General features: G+C 49.7%; 2 protein-coding genes across 6 annotated transcripts in view; one reads left to right on the top strand and one right to left on the bottom strand.

Moving 5' to 3' along the window:
- Positions 1–15,753, bottom strand: part of APPL2 (adaptor protein, phosphotyrosine interacting with PH domain and leucine zipper 2) — a 51,176-nt gene that overhangs the window by 4,872 nt on the left and 30,551 nt on the right. For 3 of the 5 annotated variants that reach the window (XM_027594926.1, XM_027594927.1, XM_027594928.1), the window contains 10 exons: positions 15,461–15,543; positions 12,868–13,026; positions 11,299–11,487; positions 10,096–10,138; positions 9,956–10,012; positions 9,771–9,859; positions 8,864–8,998; positions 5,057–5,215; positions 4,839–4,891; positions 3,043–3,217 (listed from right to left, as the gene is read on the bottom strand). In XM_027594926.1, coding sequence (XP_027450727.1) covers positions 3,043–3,217; positions 4,839–4,891; positions 5,057–5,215; positions 8,864–8,998; positions 9,771–9,859; positions 9,956–10,012; positions 10,096–10,138; positions 11,299–11,487; positions 12,868–13,026; positions 15,461–15,543 — 1,142 coding nt within the window. The remainder of the gene's footprint in view (positions 1–3,042; positions 3,218–4,838; positions 4,892–5,056; positions 5,216–8,863; positions 8,999–9,770; positions 9,860–9,955; positions 10,013–10,095; positions 10,139–11,298; positions 11,488–12,867; positions 13,027–15,460; positions 15,544–15,753) is intronic. The other 2 variants (XM_027594930.1, XM_027594931.1) reach the window with 2 other exon arrangements.
- Positions 1–15,753, top strand: part of WASHC4 (WASH complex subunit 4) — an 86,486-nt gene that overhangs the window by 67,889 nt on the left and 2,844 nt on the right. The window lies entirely within an intron of this gene.

Here is a 15,753-nt window from a genome sequence, read left to right as displayed (position 1 = left end):
TCCCTATTAATGAATATGAATTTAAAGATTTAAAAAATATACATCATATAAAGAAGGTGTTCATATATACAATGTATTAGCCATCAGAAGGGATGAATACCCACCATTTGCATCAATGTAGATGGAACTGGAGGGGATTTATGCTAAGTGAAATAAGTCAGTCAGAGAAAGACAATTATATGGTTTCACTCACATGTGGAACATAAGGAATAGTGCAGAAGACCACAGGGGAAGGGAGGGAAATCCAAAGGGGCAGAAATCAGAGAGGGAGACAAACCATGAGAGACTCTGGACTCCAGGAAACAAACTGAGGGTCACAGAAGGGAGGGGGTGGGGGATGGGGTGACTGGGTGATGGGCATTAAGGAGGGCACATGCGGTGATGAGCACTGGGTGTTATATGCAACAAATGAATCGTTGAACACTACATCAAAAACTAATGATGTACTATATACTGGCTAATTGAAAATAAAAAAATTAAAAAAATACATCATAATTTCCCTCAAGTTGGGTTAAGTTCCCTTAAGTATTTTGTAACATTTTTTCATAAATAGAAACTTAAAACATATTTTCTGAGTAACTTAAGAGATTGCTATCTAAATCAGGTAACATGGATTTGCCTCTTAATACCTGATTTTCTGTGGGACTTCTAAATTGTCTCAAAACGTGAATTCCAGTTCAGGAATATGTGTGTGTACACCGTGGTAAAATATACCTGACATAAAACTGAGCACTGTCAACATTTCGTACATGCACCACATCATACAACCATTACCGCTCTCCCGTTCCTAAACCATCTTCATCGCCTCACAAGGAAGCTCCACCCATTAAGCAGTCCCTCTCCAGTCCTTTTCTGAGCTTCGGCAACCACTAACCTGCTCGCTCTCTCTTTGTGGATTTGCCTACCCTGGACCTTTCATGTAAATGCTCATACAAAACGGCTGACACTCGTGTCTGGCTTCTTTCACTTAGCAGAATGTTTTCAGGGTTCAATGAGGTTGTGCCACGTGTCAGGACTTCATTCCTCTTCAAGGCTGAATCATATTCCACTCACTATATGTAAAATACCACATTTTGTGTATCAGTTTGTTGACAGACATCTGGACTGTTTCCACTTTTTGGCTATTGTGAATTATGAACGTGTGTATACATTTTTATCTGAACACCTGTTCTCAATTCTTTTGGGTATCTACCAGGAGTGGAATTCTAGGTTTAACTTGTGGAGGAATTGCCAGACTATTTCCCACAGTGGCTGAACTGTTTTAATGATTCCCACCAACGGATCCCAATTTTTTCACATCCTTACTAACACCCGTTACTTTACTTTTTAAAAAAAATTACAGCCATCCTAGTGAGTATGAAGTGGTATTTCACTGTGGACCTGATTTGCAGGTCCCTAATAACTAATGACATTGAGCATCTTTTTATGTGCTTGTTGGCCATTTGTAGATCTCCTCTGGAGAAATGTCTACTCAGGTCCTTTCTCCACTTTTTGTTTTTTGGTCTTTTTGTTGATTGTTAATAAGAGTTCTTTATGGGGCACCTGGGTGGCTCAGTCGTTGAGCCAATGCTTAGGTCATGATCCCGGGGTCCTGGGATCAAGCCCCACATCAGGCTCCCTGCTCAGCAGGAAGCCTGCTTCTCCCTCTCCCACTCCCTCTGCTTGTGTTCCCTCTCTCGTGCGCTCTCTAATACATAAAATCTTTAAAAAAAAAGTTATGTTCTGAACATATACCTCTATTAAAGATATGATTTGCAAATGCTCTGACAGTGTTCTTTGATGTACTATCTTTTTTCACAATGCTTTTACATTTACTCTGATCTTTTTGGTGGAGATCTTAAGAACAGTGAGCCAATGCCCATAAAAGGTGCAGGACATACTTGTAGAAAAGCTTTAAATAAATACAAGGTTTTATTTGTAAGAAACTTAGTCTCAGTATAAGGTTTATAATAAATGAAAAGGACTGATTTTAATGAATGGAAGAAACTCTATTCTGATTTTTAACAAAGTCCCATTTTTTTGAAGCTAACATTTACTGAGCACTTTCTATAATGTCAGTTGTGGTCGTAAATATTTTGTGTATTAACTCATTTATTCCTCATGACAACACTATGAGGTATGGATATGGTTACTTTCAGCTTATAGCTGAAGAAACCGATGCGCGGAAGTTCAAACTTGCCCAGGTCATACAACTCACGAACGCCAAAGCCAGCAATAAACCTGGACATTCTGGCTCTAAAGCAGTGCTGTCAGCTCTGAGGAATAAAATGTAAGCTTCATACATAATTTAAAATTTTCTAGCAGCCACATCAAAGTGAAACCGGTGAAATAACATACTTTATTTAATCTATAAGATCTAAAATATTACCAGCTAGACATATAATTAACATAAAAGTTTGTGAGATAGTTTGCATTCTTTTTGGGGGGTTAGTATGAGACCTTAGAAATTTGTTGTTTTTTACATTTAAAACATTTCAGTTCAGACTTCAGTTCTGTTTCAAGTGCTGCCCGAGGGCGCGGTCCTGGACGGCACAGCCCTCACGGAAGCCGGTGCGGACCCTCTGCCGTCTCTCCCATCCATCTTACTGCCTGAAACCCCAGGTCGTGTCGGTAACATCACTTGGCGTCTTTAGTTTCACCCCAACAAATATTAATCAGATTTTACTAGTGGTGGTCTCGTCATCTCGGGTAGGTTCATGTTCTGTTTTCACTATCTTATAAATAGTACATTCAGAAATGAGAAAACCCTTTCTTTTTCAAGCTCTGAGATATACAAAGCAACTCCTGAGTGATGGCATCTTTATGAGCAGTAGGATTCACTCACCACTAAATTTCTAAAGGTATCAGTTACTGAGGGGGGCACCTTCTACCCAACGTGTCTTATAAAATCAAAATGTAAAAAGGAATAGGGCAGAAACGACAGGAGCATCTCCTCTTACTCCGATCAAACAAATATTCTAGTATGAACGTTCTAGATGAGTAAATGTGCCTTTCATGGGCAATCTGATAAACTGTAAGAAAGTCTGAAATGAAACAACATACCTCAGAGTCTGGCTGGTGACCAGCAGGTGGGATTCCGTCGTGCGGAAGATGTTGTGAATAGCCCGAGCGGCCAACACTTGTCTCATTGCTTCATAAATCACTTCGGTAGTGTTGTCTGTTTTAACTGCCATCGATCCCAGAAACCGAACTATAAACATCTGTTGCAAAAGGGAATCTGCAAGACAGCATTTGCTGCTCAGGATCACACTCGCTTCCTGCTGCTGCTGGTCCGCCCACCACTCAGGGGGCGGGTCAGAGAACCGGCTGAAGACCTCCTCCTAGGGTGCTTTCCACCCAAGTGCTCAACGCTGTGCTTGAACAAACGCACAATGCCAAAGCCCCGAGTCTCCTTCTGTCCATGTTTTGTCTCATTGGAACTACTTCACTAGACCAGAAAAGCACCTCTTTCTGTGCATCTACACAATGAGACAGCAGTACCGGATGAACGTCCTTCTAGCGTGAAAACTCTAGGTGACTGACGTAGGTGGCACTACACACATCTTCTCTTTGAAAATAGGAGCTTCTCCACTTAGACAACGGAAAATTCCGTACTTTGGCCCACTGATAAAGTCCTTTTAAAGAAGAAAGCCTATCTGAACAGAAGACCTGATGTTGGGACTCATTCCGTTCACACGCATCACGTGTCACTGAAGGGCTGCGAGGGACATCCCGTGAGCTAATGCACACCCCAGACGACTTCATCTGATTCTAGTGAACAACCAGGACTGGCTTCCTGCTAATAGCACGGCATGTAACCTGACAAAACTGACCAATGGCAACCATAACTGGAAAATCACAAAGCTTTAAAGGTTTGTTTTTTCTTTTAAGAACAAATACTTATCCACCATTTTAAACGAAGATGACTACTCTTTCCTCACTTGCCCTATTAGTGTCTTTGCCCCTAAATATAAGTAACAAAAGATTAGGAAAATATAACTGATGTAAAATTGTAAGTAATTACTCCCGCATGAAGATAGTTTTTATATTTTACAGACTTTCCGGTGTGGATTATACAGAAGGTCAGCCAGAGACAAGTGGGCAGGTCTGAGGCAGAGCCTGTTAGCTTCCTTCCTCCTTCCTTCCATCCTCTCTCTCCGCCCCCCCACCCCCTTCTGCCTAATTCTGCAAGAAGTACTGACTCTCAAGTCCTACTTTTACATTTACGGAAGTGGCGATTTATTCTACTGCTAATCTCCGGCTCCAGTCATGAAGCGGTGTACACGAGGCCTCGCCAGCACTTCTAGCTCCTAAACGGCCTCGGCTGGGAGCGCAGGTGCTGCTGTCTGGGGCACCAGGTCACGTCAGCTCCGCTGTAAGCATGCACGCCACGCAGCAAACACCTGAACTTCACCAAATTAAATCCCATTTACCCTTGTCCTCTTCAAATTCAAGAATGAGTTGTGATGTGTGTCTTTGGCTCAAATGAAATAGCCTATTTATGACTCCCCCCCGATTGCATTTTGTTGTGGCCATTTCATCCTCCTTACATCTGATCTGGAGTAATCTGATACCTGACTTAGGCTCGGCAGCTTTCTGCGCAGGAGCTACTAAAGGGTGTGGACGAGGCCAACCGTGCAGTGCTTGGAGAAAGTCTCCTTCCCGTCAGTGTTTAGCCAAGACCTGCCTTAACTGCACATGCCCTAGTGAGTTCCCAGAGAACAGCCAACCTGTGCGTCATAATTTTTGCTTCACAATCCCAAGTCCTGGCTCTCTGGACCGTGACTTCACGTCTCATTTCAATGATCTCTCGTCATTCTGTGAGGGGAAAGAGTAAGCGCACCAAACCAGCCACTCACCTTCTGCTTCTGGAAAGGTCTCATCCTCAGTCTCACCAAAAGGGTTGATGCGCCTAGGGGAATGGCCAGAGTCCAACAGTCAAGACCTTTTTGGCTAAAGGGACACTAACTCTTGAACTAGAAGTCAGAACAGCAACAGTCCTGGCAGGTGGGCGCCGACACAAGAGACCCCAGGTTTACTTTCATTTCTCCCAGAGACAGCCTCCCTTAGCCCGCACCTGCTCCCTCTGTTCTGGTCCAGGAATTCTGTGGCAGGAAGGACGATATCGAACTGGATAGGTGTTCCGGGTGCGATGAGCTCATCGGCGTCAGGGACACGGGCCGCTGCTTTGGGAACAATCTTGTCATTCTCCAGCTCTAAATTTCTCAGGTTCTGGCTGGAGTATAAAAAAGGGAGAGGAAAATCAAATCCCCTTTAACCTTGGGCCTTTACCATCAAATGAACACGTGTTGAATACTGATGGACAAGGGCAAAGATGTCAGTCAGTCCTTCGACTCGTTCTACAAATAAACTTTCACAGAACGTCATTCATGTCCTTGGTTAAACTCCTTCAGGGCCCCCCTCCCCCCCAGTTAGCTCTGCTGCACAGCATTCTGCATTATGTTCTATTACGTAGCATGTTATCTGCTGATCTAGGTCTTCCCATGAGACGGGTTTTTGAGAGCAGGGGCTATAGCTAAATCCTATTGATTACTTGGTACACAGAAGGCACTCAAAAATGTTAACTGAACGAGGGAATACATCTTGGCCTAGCATTCACAACCTGGCTTTACTTTCTCCTGAGAGCCTCCCTCCCCGCCTCCCGTAATGCACCCTCCCTTGGAGCTACCCCCTCACACCCCATGCTTTCCCTTGTTTCCTTCTGCATCCCAATCCCCCCCCGCCCCGCCCACTTCCAACACCAGCTCAAATTCCTGTTCCTCCACCAAGCCTTTCAAGCCAGCCCCGCGCCCCCGTGAGTCTCTGGGACAGTCTTGCACGTCTGTGTGCCCCTGAGCTCTGCTCTGTGCGCGTGCACGCGGCTCACGCGGCCGGCAGGGCAGAAGCGGACCGTCAGCACGGCGATTAGTCACGTGCCACCATGTTTCCTCTCTCTCAGTGTCAGGCTGTTGTCGTTTAACTTTTCACGTCTTTATGATCTTTTCTCCCCAGCTCCAGGGTAAGCTCCTTTGAGGGACAAAGAATGTTACAGTATTTTGATTTCTTACACTATTTGGGGAAGGCTTTCGATATCTCTGTTCATTTTTCTCGAGTCTGTCAATAACTGAATCTTCTGTATGAAACGACTTGCTGACAGGTGAGCACACTGAACCGGAAGTGGCTAGAGGTACAACATGGGCGTGTAGACACTGCAAGGAGAGACCACTGTTTCACCTCCATCGTTACCGGAAAAGGAAAGTGCGGTCTCTAGGGAAACGGAGTAATCCCGAGGGCTCTCGGCGACCAGGTGCGCGAGCCAGGCTGCCGGCGGCGGTCTCCTCGCTGCCAGCTCAGTGCTCTTGCCGACGTCACACTGCCTCAGTCCAGAAGGGCAGAGTCCCATCTGCTCGCCCATCCAGTCTCTGAGGGAGGGCCAGGAGCCTGTACCTGGTGAGCACTGGAGGAAGGTAGGAGCAGAAGCTTAAAGGGAGAAAAGGGCGTCCTCGATTCTGGCTCCCCAAAGAGTCTACGGGGAGAGAACACAGTGACAACAGGATGCGGCCACGGGTGGAGGGCAGTGACCCCATCAGGTGAGGTCTGCACTTGAGGCTACAGCATCGGGAGCCACACAGAAGACTCTCAACACAGGAGTGACATGATGGAGCATCACCTGTGACCTCCACGTCACCAACTCTGATGGACACGCGCTTTGTGAGCGTTGTCCACACCTGCATGTCAAACCAGCTCACGGAGTTGAGCCCTCCTCCTTAAAACTCTTCTTTCTTGGTTCCTACTGACACCACTTTCCTTGATGTTTCTTGGTGGCTTTTGTAGGTTCCTTCCCTTCTATGACAAATGTTGGAGTTCTTCAGGATTTTGTCTGAGGCTCCTGTCTTCTCCTTCTACACTCACTCCCTCGATGACCCCTGCCACTGCCGTGCCTGTGCCCATGAGCTCCCGATTCATATACTCAGCCCTGGGATTTCCTCTGTGCTCCAGACGTGTATCATCCGTTGATCACTTGACACTTCCTGGGATGTGTCACGGGCCCCTCAATCTTCTGTCCAGATGTGAACCAACTCTTGATACCCACTACCAACTCCTTTTCATCTCTGAATGTGCCACCATCTGCCCAGGTGCTCAACCCAGACTGTGCTCGTCATTTGATTTGTCCCTTTCCTTCCACTCACATCTCACTACACCATAAGTCCAATAGATTCTGCCTCCAAAACAAGTCCCTGAGCCATCTACGTTCCGTCTCTGCTGCGATCCTGGTTTAAGACTCCCTCATCGTCACCTGGACTGCTGCTCCAGGCCCCCGACTCGGTATCTACTGCCCAGCTCTGTGTTCTGTGTCCTCCACTGTAGCCAGAGCTGCCCTTCGATCATGTAAAGTGGATCATCTCTCTCCAACATGCACACATCTAGCTCCCTGCACCCTTCGACAACTCCCCAGGTCCCTGACCATGACTTCCTTCATAATCTGTTCTGCCTCCCTCCCTCCCCAACCTCACCCTGCTCCGTGACCCCCCTGGGCCCACACTGTAGTTAACTGGCCCCCTTTCAGTTCTTCAAACACACTAAGCTCTCGCCTGCCTTCTAGTCTCCGGAACTGCTACCAGGAGTGCATGAATCTGGCTTTTTGCATGAGTGCCTGCTTCTGATCGTTCACTTCTCAGTCTAAGTATTATCTCCATGGGCAGGCCTCTCCATGGCAGCACCTTTGTCTTTAACACCAGAGTGCTTTTCTCCATTTTAACTGAGTATTTATTTACCTCCTGCTGGTATTTACCGACAAGACTTAGCTTTACCACCTCGCCCAGTGCCTGGGGCACAGAGCAGATACTCCACACACACAGATACCTGAACAGCTGGACCAGTGAATGAGCACTGGAGGTACACTACCTGCAGGGGGAGGGCCACCCGTGAGATTTGCTTAGAAGTGAGTGGCAGTTTGTTCCCATGAACAGTTTCTCTGCTTCTTTCCTCTGTCATCAAAACATTTCTTTATTCTTAATGAGCTGACCCTGAGAGAGACAGGAGCACCCCCTCCACCCACCCAGGCTCCACAGCTCTGGGCCGTCTGGCAGCCACATCCTTCACCCTTCCAGTCTCTGTGTTGATTCACCTGCCTGGCTAGAGGTCTTTCTTGTTTCAGGATTCTTCTGTGTGACTTACTTATTCTATAACAGGGAGAAAAATCAGTAACTGAGTAATTAAATCTGAGCTACAAATTGTTTTTTTAGAAAACCAGCCATACCTTTAATTACTAACACTAGTTACACGACACATGGGCACCCTAGACAGTGTTAGAACTGCAAAGGGACCGGGGAGGTCACCTAGTTTTGCATCTTCTTGTGTCACAAAGTCAAGGAGACAGAGGCCCAGAGAGATGAGCCACGCCAGGCCAGCTGGCTGTGTTGAAGGCAGAGCCATTGGAAGGTCTCGGAATTCTAAGGCCAGCGTTCTCCAGTGTGCCCAGCTCGCAGCTGTACGGAGAGGAGGCCGGCGCCTTCACCAACGAGGCTCGCGGCCTAGCCCACTGGCCCGATCTCTATTCCCACTTCCACTCGAAGCGCCCTCCATAGCGCTGCCCTTCATGAACATGCTGCCCGTGTAAACTGTGAAACGCACCACTCAAGAGTCCCCTGTTGCCTCTTGCCCATTTTTTTTACCTGAGCTCAGCTTCTCCTGTTCTGTCTTAGCTACTCCAGCAGCAGCCTGTCGGGCGTCCCTGCCCTGTCCACCGCCCCACCACGCCCCAGATCCAGTGTGTGTGTCCTTTCTACACCGGCTGTGGCGGGCCACCCCCCTCAGCCTGCAGTTCTGCTCCACGGCCCAGAGCACCTAAGCAGGGCCCCCAATCCATTCACATTGGACTCACGGCCACTTTCTGACCTTCTCTTCTACTGCTCCTTCCCGCACACCCAGGGCTGGCGCCCCGCCGCACAGCATCAAGACCCCGGGAACTGAACTCTTAGCTTTCTGATGACATCTGTCTGGACTCACGAGATAGTATCTGTGAAACATTTATTTAATCGGGTTTTTCTACCATGCCACTGAAACATGGATACCACACACAGTCATAACTAACTCTGGCGTGACCAATAATACGGCACTCTATTAGTTAACCAAATGGAAACTCCCACTAAGACAAAAGGTGAGATTCTCAGAATAGACCCTAAAGCTGTGTTCAAAACGAGAGCGAAGCTAAATGCGTGAAAATGTTCACTATATGTGATAATAGCGAACAAAGGAAAGGGAGGCCACCTAAATGTTCAACAGCTAATAATAAGTCACAGAAGAGTATGTATAGTTACTAAAAGGAACAAATATGAGAAATGTTAAAATATGAAAAATATATGTGAAAAAGGAAAAATTAACACACACGCCAAAGTATCTGTACCCATGCAGGTAAGGCCTGGGCAGTAACACAGATGCAGAAAAGGTGATTTTGTTTCTTATTTGAAAAAAGTTGTTTTGGCTCCAGAATTTTGTTCATGCTGACAGAAAATGTGAGAGGCCCTGACCAGGAGACCCTTGACGCCAGGCCTGTCTGCTCGGGCTGAGGGCGTGTGGTCCAGCAGGAAAGGGAAGGACGGCACCAGGGTCACGCAGCCGTGGCTCCCGGCTCTGCCCCTCACAGGTGGGGTGACTGTGGGCGAATACCCCACCTCTCCTGACAGTCTGAACTCCACCCCGAGGTGGTGTGTGAGGACGAAATAACTTCCGTCAAATTCCTAACTCCTCTAAGTACACACAAAGCCACTTTTCCACTGTCTTTTAGTTACCTGGGGCATGAGCTTTCTTGCTTTTTTCCAAAACTTGTAATAGGAGTCACTGCTTGGAGAGCCGTCTGATTCAACTTGATGGCGACCGCCTACAAATGCACGGGAGGACAGGCTCAGTCCCAGGAGGGAGCTCACCCTTCAGACTGAGCAAGGGTGGGGGATGCCGGGAAGGCAGGGTGAGTTACCTCTGGGTTGTCAGTCAGGTAGATCTGTCTGGAGATGTTGTTTATGGCACTTATCCACTGTGGAGAGAGGACATTAACAAATCTGCTGGCTCCCAGTCACCCGCTAGACTAGGACAAAAGTGAAAGAACAAAACCTTTACCTCTTCATTTTCCTTTCTGCTTTCTGCCTGGAGGATTATTCCCCTGAAATAAAGTGTATCCAAGTCAGTGCTTCCCATACCTCTGACTGAGGTTTATTCCACATGCACTGAATTCAGCTGGGTCCCAAAGGGAAGGGCCGGGAAGGCAGGATGACAGGAAGGAAAGAAAATGGGATTCCGGCTCACTGCTCATTCACTGTGTGATCCTGGACAGATACTTCCTTCCCCTGGGCCTGCGCTTTCTCATCTGTAAAGTGAGCAGCTGGGCTCAGATCTACTAGCTTGAGGCTGAGGACATCCTGTTGGCCTCTCGGGTGACTGGGGCCACCAGGAGTCCAGCCCAGAGGAGTCAGCAGACCCCGCACACCTTCCCACGGAGGGGAGAGGGGGAATCAGATGCAAATAACACTGCCCTACCTCTGGGGAGGGCCTCACCCTTTCCAGGGACCCCACAGCGGCGGGAGGGGGGAGCATGGCTCTTCTCCTGTTTTACATCTTGGAAGACCAAGGAGTTACATAACCAGGGCTGGGATCCCAGTCCGCTCCTGTCACCCAGGAGGAAGGATGAGGTCTGAAACTGCTCTGCCAACTAAGCAGACAGTCCACACTGTACCAACTTGCCCAAACACGCTCCTGTCGACACAGGAGCTCAGCTCAGAACCCCACACAGAAGTAAATGCAAGCAGCCACAACTGAAGGGCGAGTGGTCCCTGTGAATGACCCTAAGTGACCTCTTCTGGGCCCCTGAAGCACATGGGGGTCTTCGGGGACAGCACAGGGCCGAGTACACTGTCCGTCTCGGGTTTCAGCTGGAGCAGAGAGCTCTGCACAGGCAGGTCTGGGGGCTCTCCCCCCGCCCCGCCCCCGTACAAACACAAGGCTTCTGCAGAGCAGGCAGGAACAGCCACCACCTTCTCCTGACAAACAGCTCCTCCTATGGCTGCCTCCCACATGAAGGCCATGTCCCCGCCAAAGCCGCGGACAAACCAGGACTGAGGCTCCTTAAATAAGGCAGAGTGGATCCCACAAGGGTCCTGTGTGAGTGCTTAAAGAGTACATAAAAATGTCCTCCCCAAAGGTCAGCAGGACCTGGAGCGGGGCCTCTCCCACAGAGGCCAGTGCAGAGGGCTGAGCTAGGAGGCCCTTGGCAGGGGTGGAGTCACTAGACTTGCTCTCCTCCCAAATAAACCCCGTGTGGCCTACGATTTCCCGTTGGGCGTGGTGATCTGGAAGCAGTATCGTCGGTCTTCACAATCCACCGCCATCACCGAGCAGTTGTCCAGGTCCTGGATCAGGCCTCCGGCCACGGCGCCCCGTGGCTGACACATGAGGTTCCCGCCTTGCGTGAAGAAATAAAGCCTCTCCCAGGTGGTGGTGACCAGCCCTGTTTTACTGTAAGAATTGTGGTTTTAGAACGCCTACCAGTACGAGGAAGCCCACGCAGCACCTCAAGGTCTGGCTGCCTCTTGACCAGTATTGGTGGCATTTTAGAAATAGTGTTTCTTTACATTAAAGCAAAGCTACTTTAGAAGGAATCCAAATGCAGAGGATCAGAAGAGGCACAATTTAGCTGGAGTGACCTGGAAGTTAGGAGGTGGCAGCCCAGGGCCAGCTCCGGTGTGCAGGCAGCATGTCCCCCCCACCTCCCCGTCCTCCACGGCAGCTAGACACTGGCTTCTCCCAGGATCTGGAAACGGAATTAGTCCTTCCCCATTAGGAACTGAAAACCTAGATGGTCATTCCTCTAAGACGTGGAGCTGAACTGCTCTGAGTCCAGGGAAAGTCACCAGGGTCCCCTCGGCTCACAGCACCCAAAATCCTGCGGGCATTTACAACATTGAGATTTGCTCCAACTGGATGTTTTGTGGGCTGCTTACAAGAGGAATATCCAGTAACTGGCAAATAACACCAACCCTGTAGGGATTTCCATCCATACAAACTGACGGAGATATTTAACTTGTGATCTCAACGAGCTGAGCTTCGAGGAGCTCCACCTTGGTAAGAAAACAGCTGGTGAGTCCTCCCTGTAGATCCTCCATTTGTGAACTATCAGGTACATTTACTTGATTCAGTGTTTATCGAGTAGCAACTATGTGCAGGGCACTAGGCTTCCTGCCTCAATAATTACAGTTATTTCCCCAAACTGGGAATAGCTAATATCTGAAATGACCTCCTTCAGTCCTTGTAACAACTTTATTTAGTAGGTGTGATTATCAGCTCAGCCTCATGCATGAAACCCCGCCAGGAGGTGTGCCTGGACCCAAGTCAGAGTCTTCACCCCACCGAACAGCCTCCATCTGCTCTCGGACACAAGGAAGCCGGATTGTCCTCCCTTCAAGTCAAATAGCCCCGAGTGTTACATTGTGATTCGGTGTGTGTGAGAACCTGGATGACCCTGAGGCTTGCTGGCCCTCAGACCCGGGCCTCAGCGGCAGGCCTCAGGCACCTGTCAGGGGCCTGGGCCAAGGGCGGGATGGGACAGAAACTCCCTACGGTCCAGGATGACGACGGTTAAGAGCAGGCTATTTGCGTATGGCCACGGTAACGAGGGACAGGGGTGGTCCACCCCTTGGAGTCCAAGTACTGGGTTCTTAAAGACTGGTTCGAGCCCAACCCTCAGTGACTTGGGCCCTGAGCCCCGGAGGCTTCCCATATGGCCGGTGGGAGGCTCCTATGGTGGGAATTCTTCCCCAACCTCCCCGGAATGGATGTGCTGTAACCACCTGAGGGAAAACAGATTTCATAAAGAGAGGCAAGCAACAGCATTCTCACCTTCTAAGATTAAGGTAACCAGCCTTCTGGATGAGGTTCCTGTTGATCTGTGGTGCAGCCACGTCAGAGTCCGGGGTGTAAACAGACTCATCAACAGAGACCAATTCTTGCTGGGACACCTGCATCTTCTCGGCTTCAGCTTCTAGTTCCACTTGAATGCTTAAGACAGAAGGTGTTGGGTCAGCGGCTCCCCCCCGCCGCCGGCCGACCCAACACCGCTGAGCAGCAGATGCCGGAGCTGTCCCCACGGCTTCCTGCCACGCGAGGGGGAGCTCAGGGCCCAGAAGCTGGGGGTCGTGGGGCTCAAGTCTGCGCTGCTAAAAGCGTTCATAGGAGTGCTCCTTTAAAACAGAAGGAACACCACTGGACAATGCCGGAACCCAGCAGAACAATTTCTCCAAATTCTCTGCCAACAAAGTGGGATCCAGGCTTAGAACTGTTGAGGCAATTTTTTTGAAAAGACTCATTCATCCATTTTAGAGAGGGGGGGAGGAGGGAGGAGGGAGGGAGGGAGGGAGAGAGGAAGAGAGAGCGAGCGACCGTGCATGCAAAGGGGGGGTGCGTGGAGCCTGATGTGGGGCTTGGCTGCACCACCCTGAAATCACCACCGGGGCCAGAGTCAAGAGTTGGGAGTCTTAACTGACTGAGCCACCAGGCGGCCCATGTTGATGCAAATTTTAGGAAAAAAGCTTTGAGGAGCCTATCCTCAGGGCTGCAGGGCAGGCTGCCTGAGGAAGAGCTAGAAAGGAAGGAGACAGCAGTCATTCCTGCCACCTCCCTGCCCCTGCCCCAGCTCCCCTAAGGTGGGAAGGGACACTGGAGACAGGAAAGTGACCAGGAGGTGGGACCAAGGTGTGGTGACAAGACAAAGGCAATGCTCTTCCATTCATGGCAGCCCTACCACTGCCCGAGACCGCAGGGGCCCACCAGCCAAGGGCTGCCCACACTGCGCACCAAGGGTAAGAGGGCCAATGCCAGGCTCTGGCTCATGTGCGTGCGTGTGTGCTGAGGTGTGGAACACCTGGAAGCTTGAGCTGTAGACAGAGGCTCTGAGATCTGCAGAGAGATACAGCATCTCAAACACGAGCGCAAATGTCCCACCATCCATTAATAACAAAATCTAGTGCAGGAAAAACCTTTGACGCACAGAAGATTCTCCCAGAACACAGAAAGCCAGGGGATTCTGGAAGCTAACGCAGGGTAAGACAGAGGCGGTGAGAGGTGAAGAGTGACAGTGGGCGCCTTGCCTTCCTTTCTTCTAACACCCCCAGCGGCTAACAACCAGATGAAATGGCAGGACGCTGCAATGGGATTTCAGAGTGCTCTCCAGCCTCCTCCTAGACCAGCCCCACCAGGGCGGCTGCGGCCGGGCACGAGCAGCTGTGACTTCCAGGAAGGCGCAGATGCCTTCAGAACCACAGCCCTCCCGCACGCTCCTACGAATGCTCAGCTCTGGATTTTCTTGGGATTCATTTTTTATTTTCAGCATCTGAGGTACACTTCTGCCTCAACAGAGTCCACTACTGGCCTCCAGGTATTTTGAAATGCACGGGCGCTTGGGTAGTGCAGTCAGTTAAGCGTCCGACTCTTTGTTTCGGCTTAGGCCACGATCTCAGGGTTGTGAGATTGAGCCCCGTGTCAGGCTCTGTGCTCTGTGCGGAGCCTGCTCATGTTACTCTCTCCCTCTGCCCCCTCCCTGCACTTACTCGCTCACTCTAAAATAAATAAATAAATAAATAAATCATAAATCCTTTTTTTTTAAAAGGTATTTTGAAATGCAACATTCTCAAAGGAACAACCTTCCTCCGTTTTTCCACACAAAATAAAATCCTACACTCCTACTTCCATTTTGTATATCTGCTTCTCAACTACTCTCTCCAACACTCCAGAAACCACGGAGTACTCCCAGAGCCACATCTGTGGTGTGAATGAAACAAGCCTCCTTGGGCTCACTGTCATGGACACTGGCAGTGGAGGCAAAGGGTGTCCGAGCATCAACTAAACATGGCAGGACAGCCTGAAGAACGGATGGTGTATTTTTTTAAAAAATAAGCATTTTCAAGGCTGAAGTGCGATTTGTTAATTTAATTCAAAAAAGGCGTAAAGCCTCGTTATCTATCGTAAATGGATGTGACAGCCAATTTCCTAAAGACTCACACCACTTCTGGCTGCGAACCCCTTGGCTCCAAAGGGGAAGCGAGGCCACTTCTAAATCCACAGCGAGCCTACGCCGGGCTCACAGGCTGGAGCATGTGAAGGCCGGCTGTCAGCACACAGAAGTGCTGAGGAAGGCCCTCCCACAGCACAGCAACTGTGACTTGATGGGACAGTCCCCCTGCAGACACTTTATATTTTCTTTAAGCTATGTAATCCGTTCATGTGGTGGGCATGCCTCTGGGCTGGGGGAGGGGGGTTGCCAGAAGACATTACTTTCCAGCCTCAGTATTCCTGAATACCGGCAGCTAAGAAGGGGCCCAATGTCCAGAGTTCCCATGGTGGTGGGGCTCTGTGGCCGCCCACCCCCCCCCCCAGAGGGGTGGATTCAGCAGGAAAGGCAAAGGCCCCCAGGACCCAGAGTGGAGTGCAGCCTTACCTTTGGACCATGTCCGCAACTGAGGATAAAAAGCTGTTCATATTTTGGGAAAACATCTCTGCTCCCTTCTTAAAAAAGTTAATCTGAAAGACAGAATGGTGATGTTCTGAAGGTCATCTTGGAAAGGTCATCAGTGAGCACATCCAGCGCGGGACTGACAGTGCGGGAGTGGCGACCCTGGCTGGCCGGCCCCGCCGCGTGCTCACAGCACTCCGTGCGCCCCTGCGGAGCCCCCCACACCAGCGAGTTCCTCCCAGAGCCCCCAGTGCGCTGCAGAATGGGGGCGCTGGGAC

This window comes from Zalophus californianus, chromosome 9 (assembly GCF_009762305.2).
Source record: "Zalophus californianus isolate mZalCal1 chromosome 9, mZalCal1.pri.v2, whole genome shotgun sequence".
In the NCBI taxonomy this organism is placed as follows: domain Eukaryota; kingdom Metazoa; phylum Chordata; class Mammalia; order Carnivora; family Otariidae; genus Zalophus; species Zalophus californianus.
The sequence above is the reverse complement of the archived record's forward strand: the minus strand, read 5'-3'. Positions and strand labels throughout refer to the sequence as shown.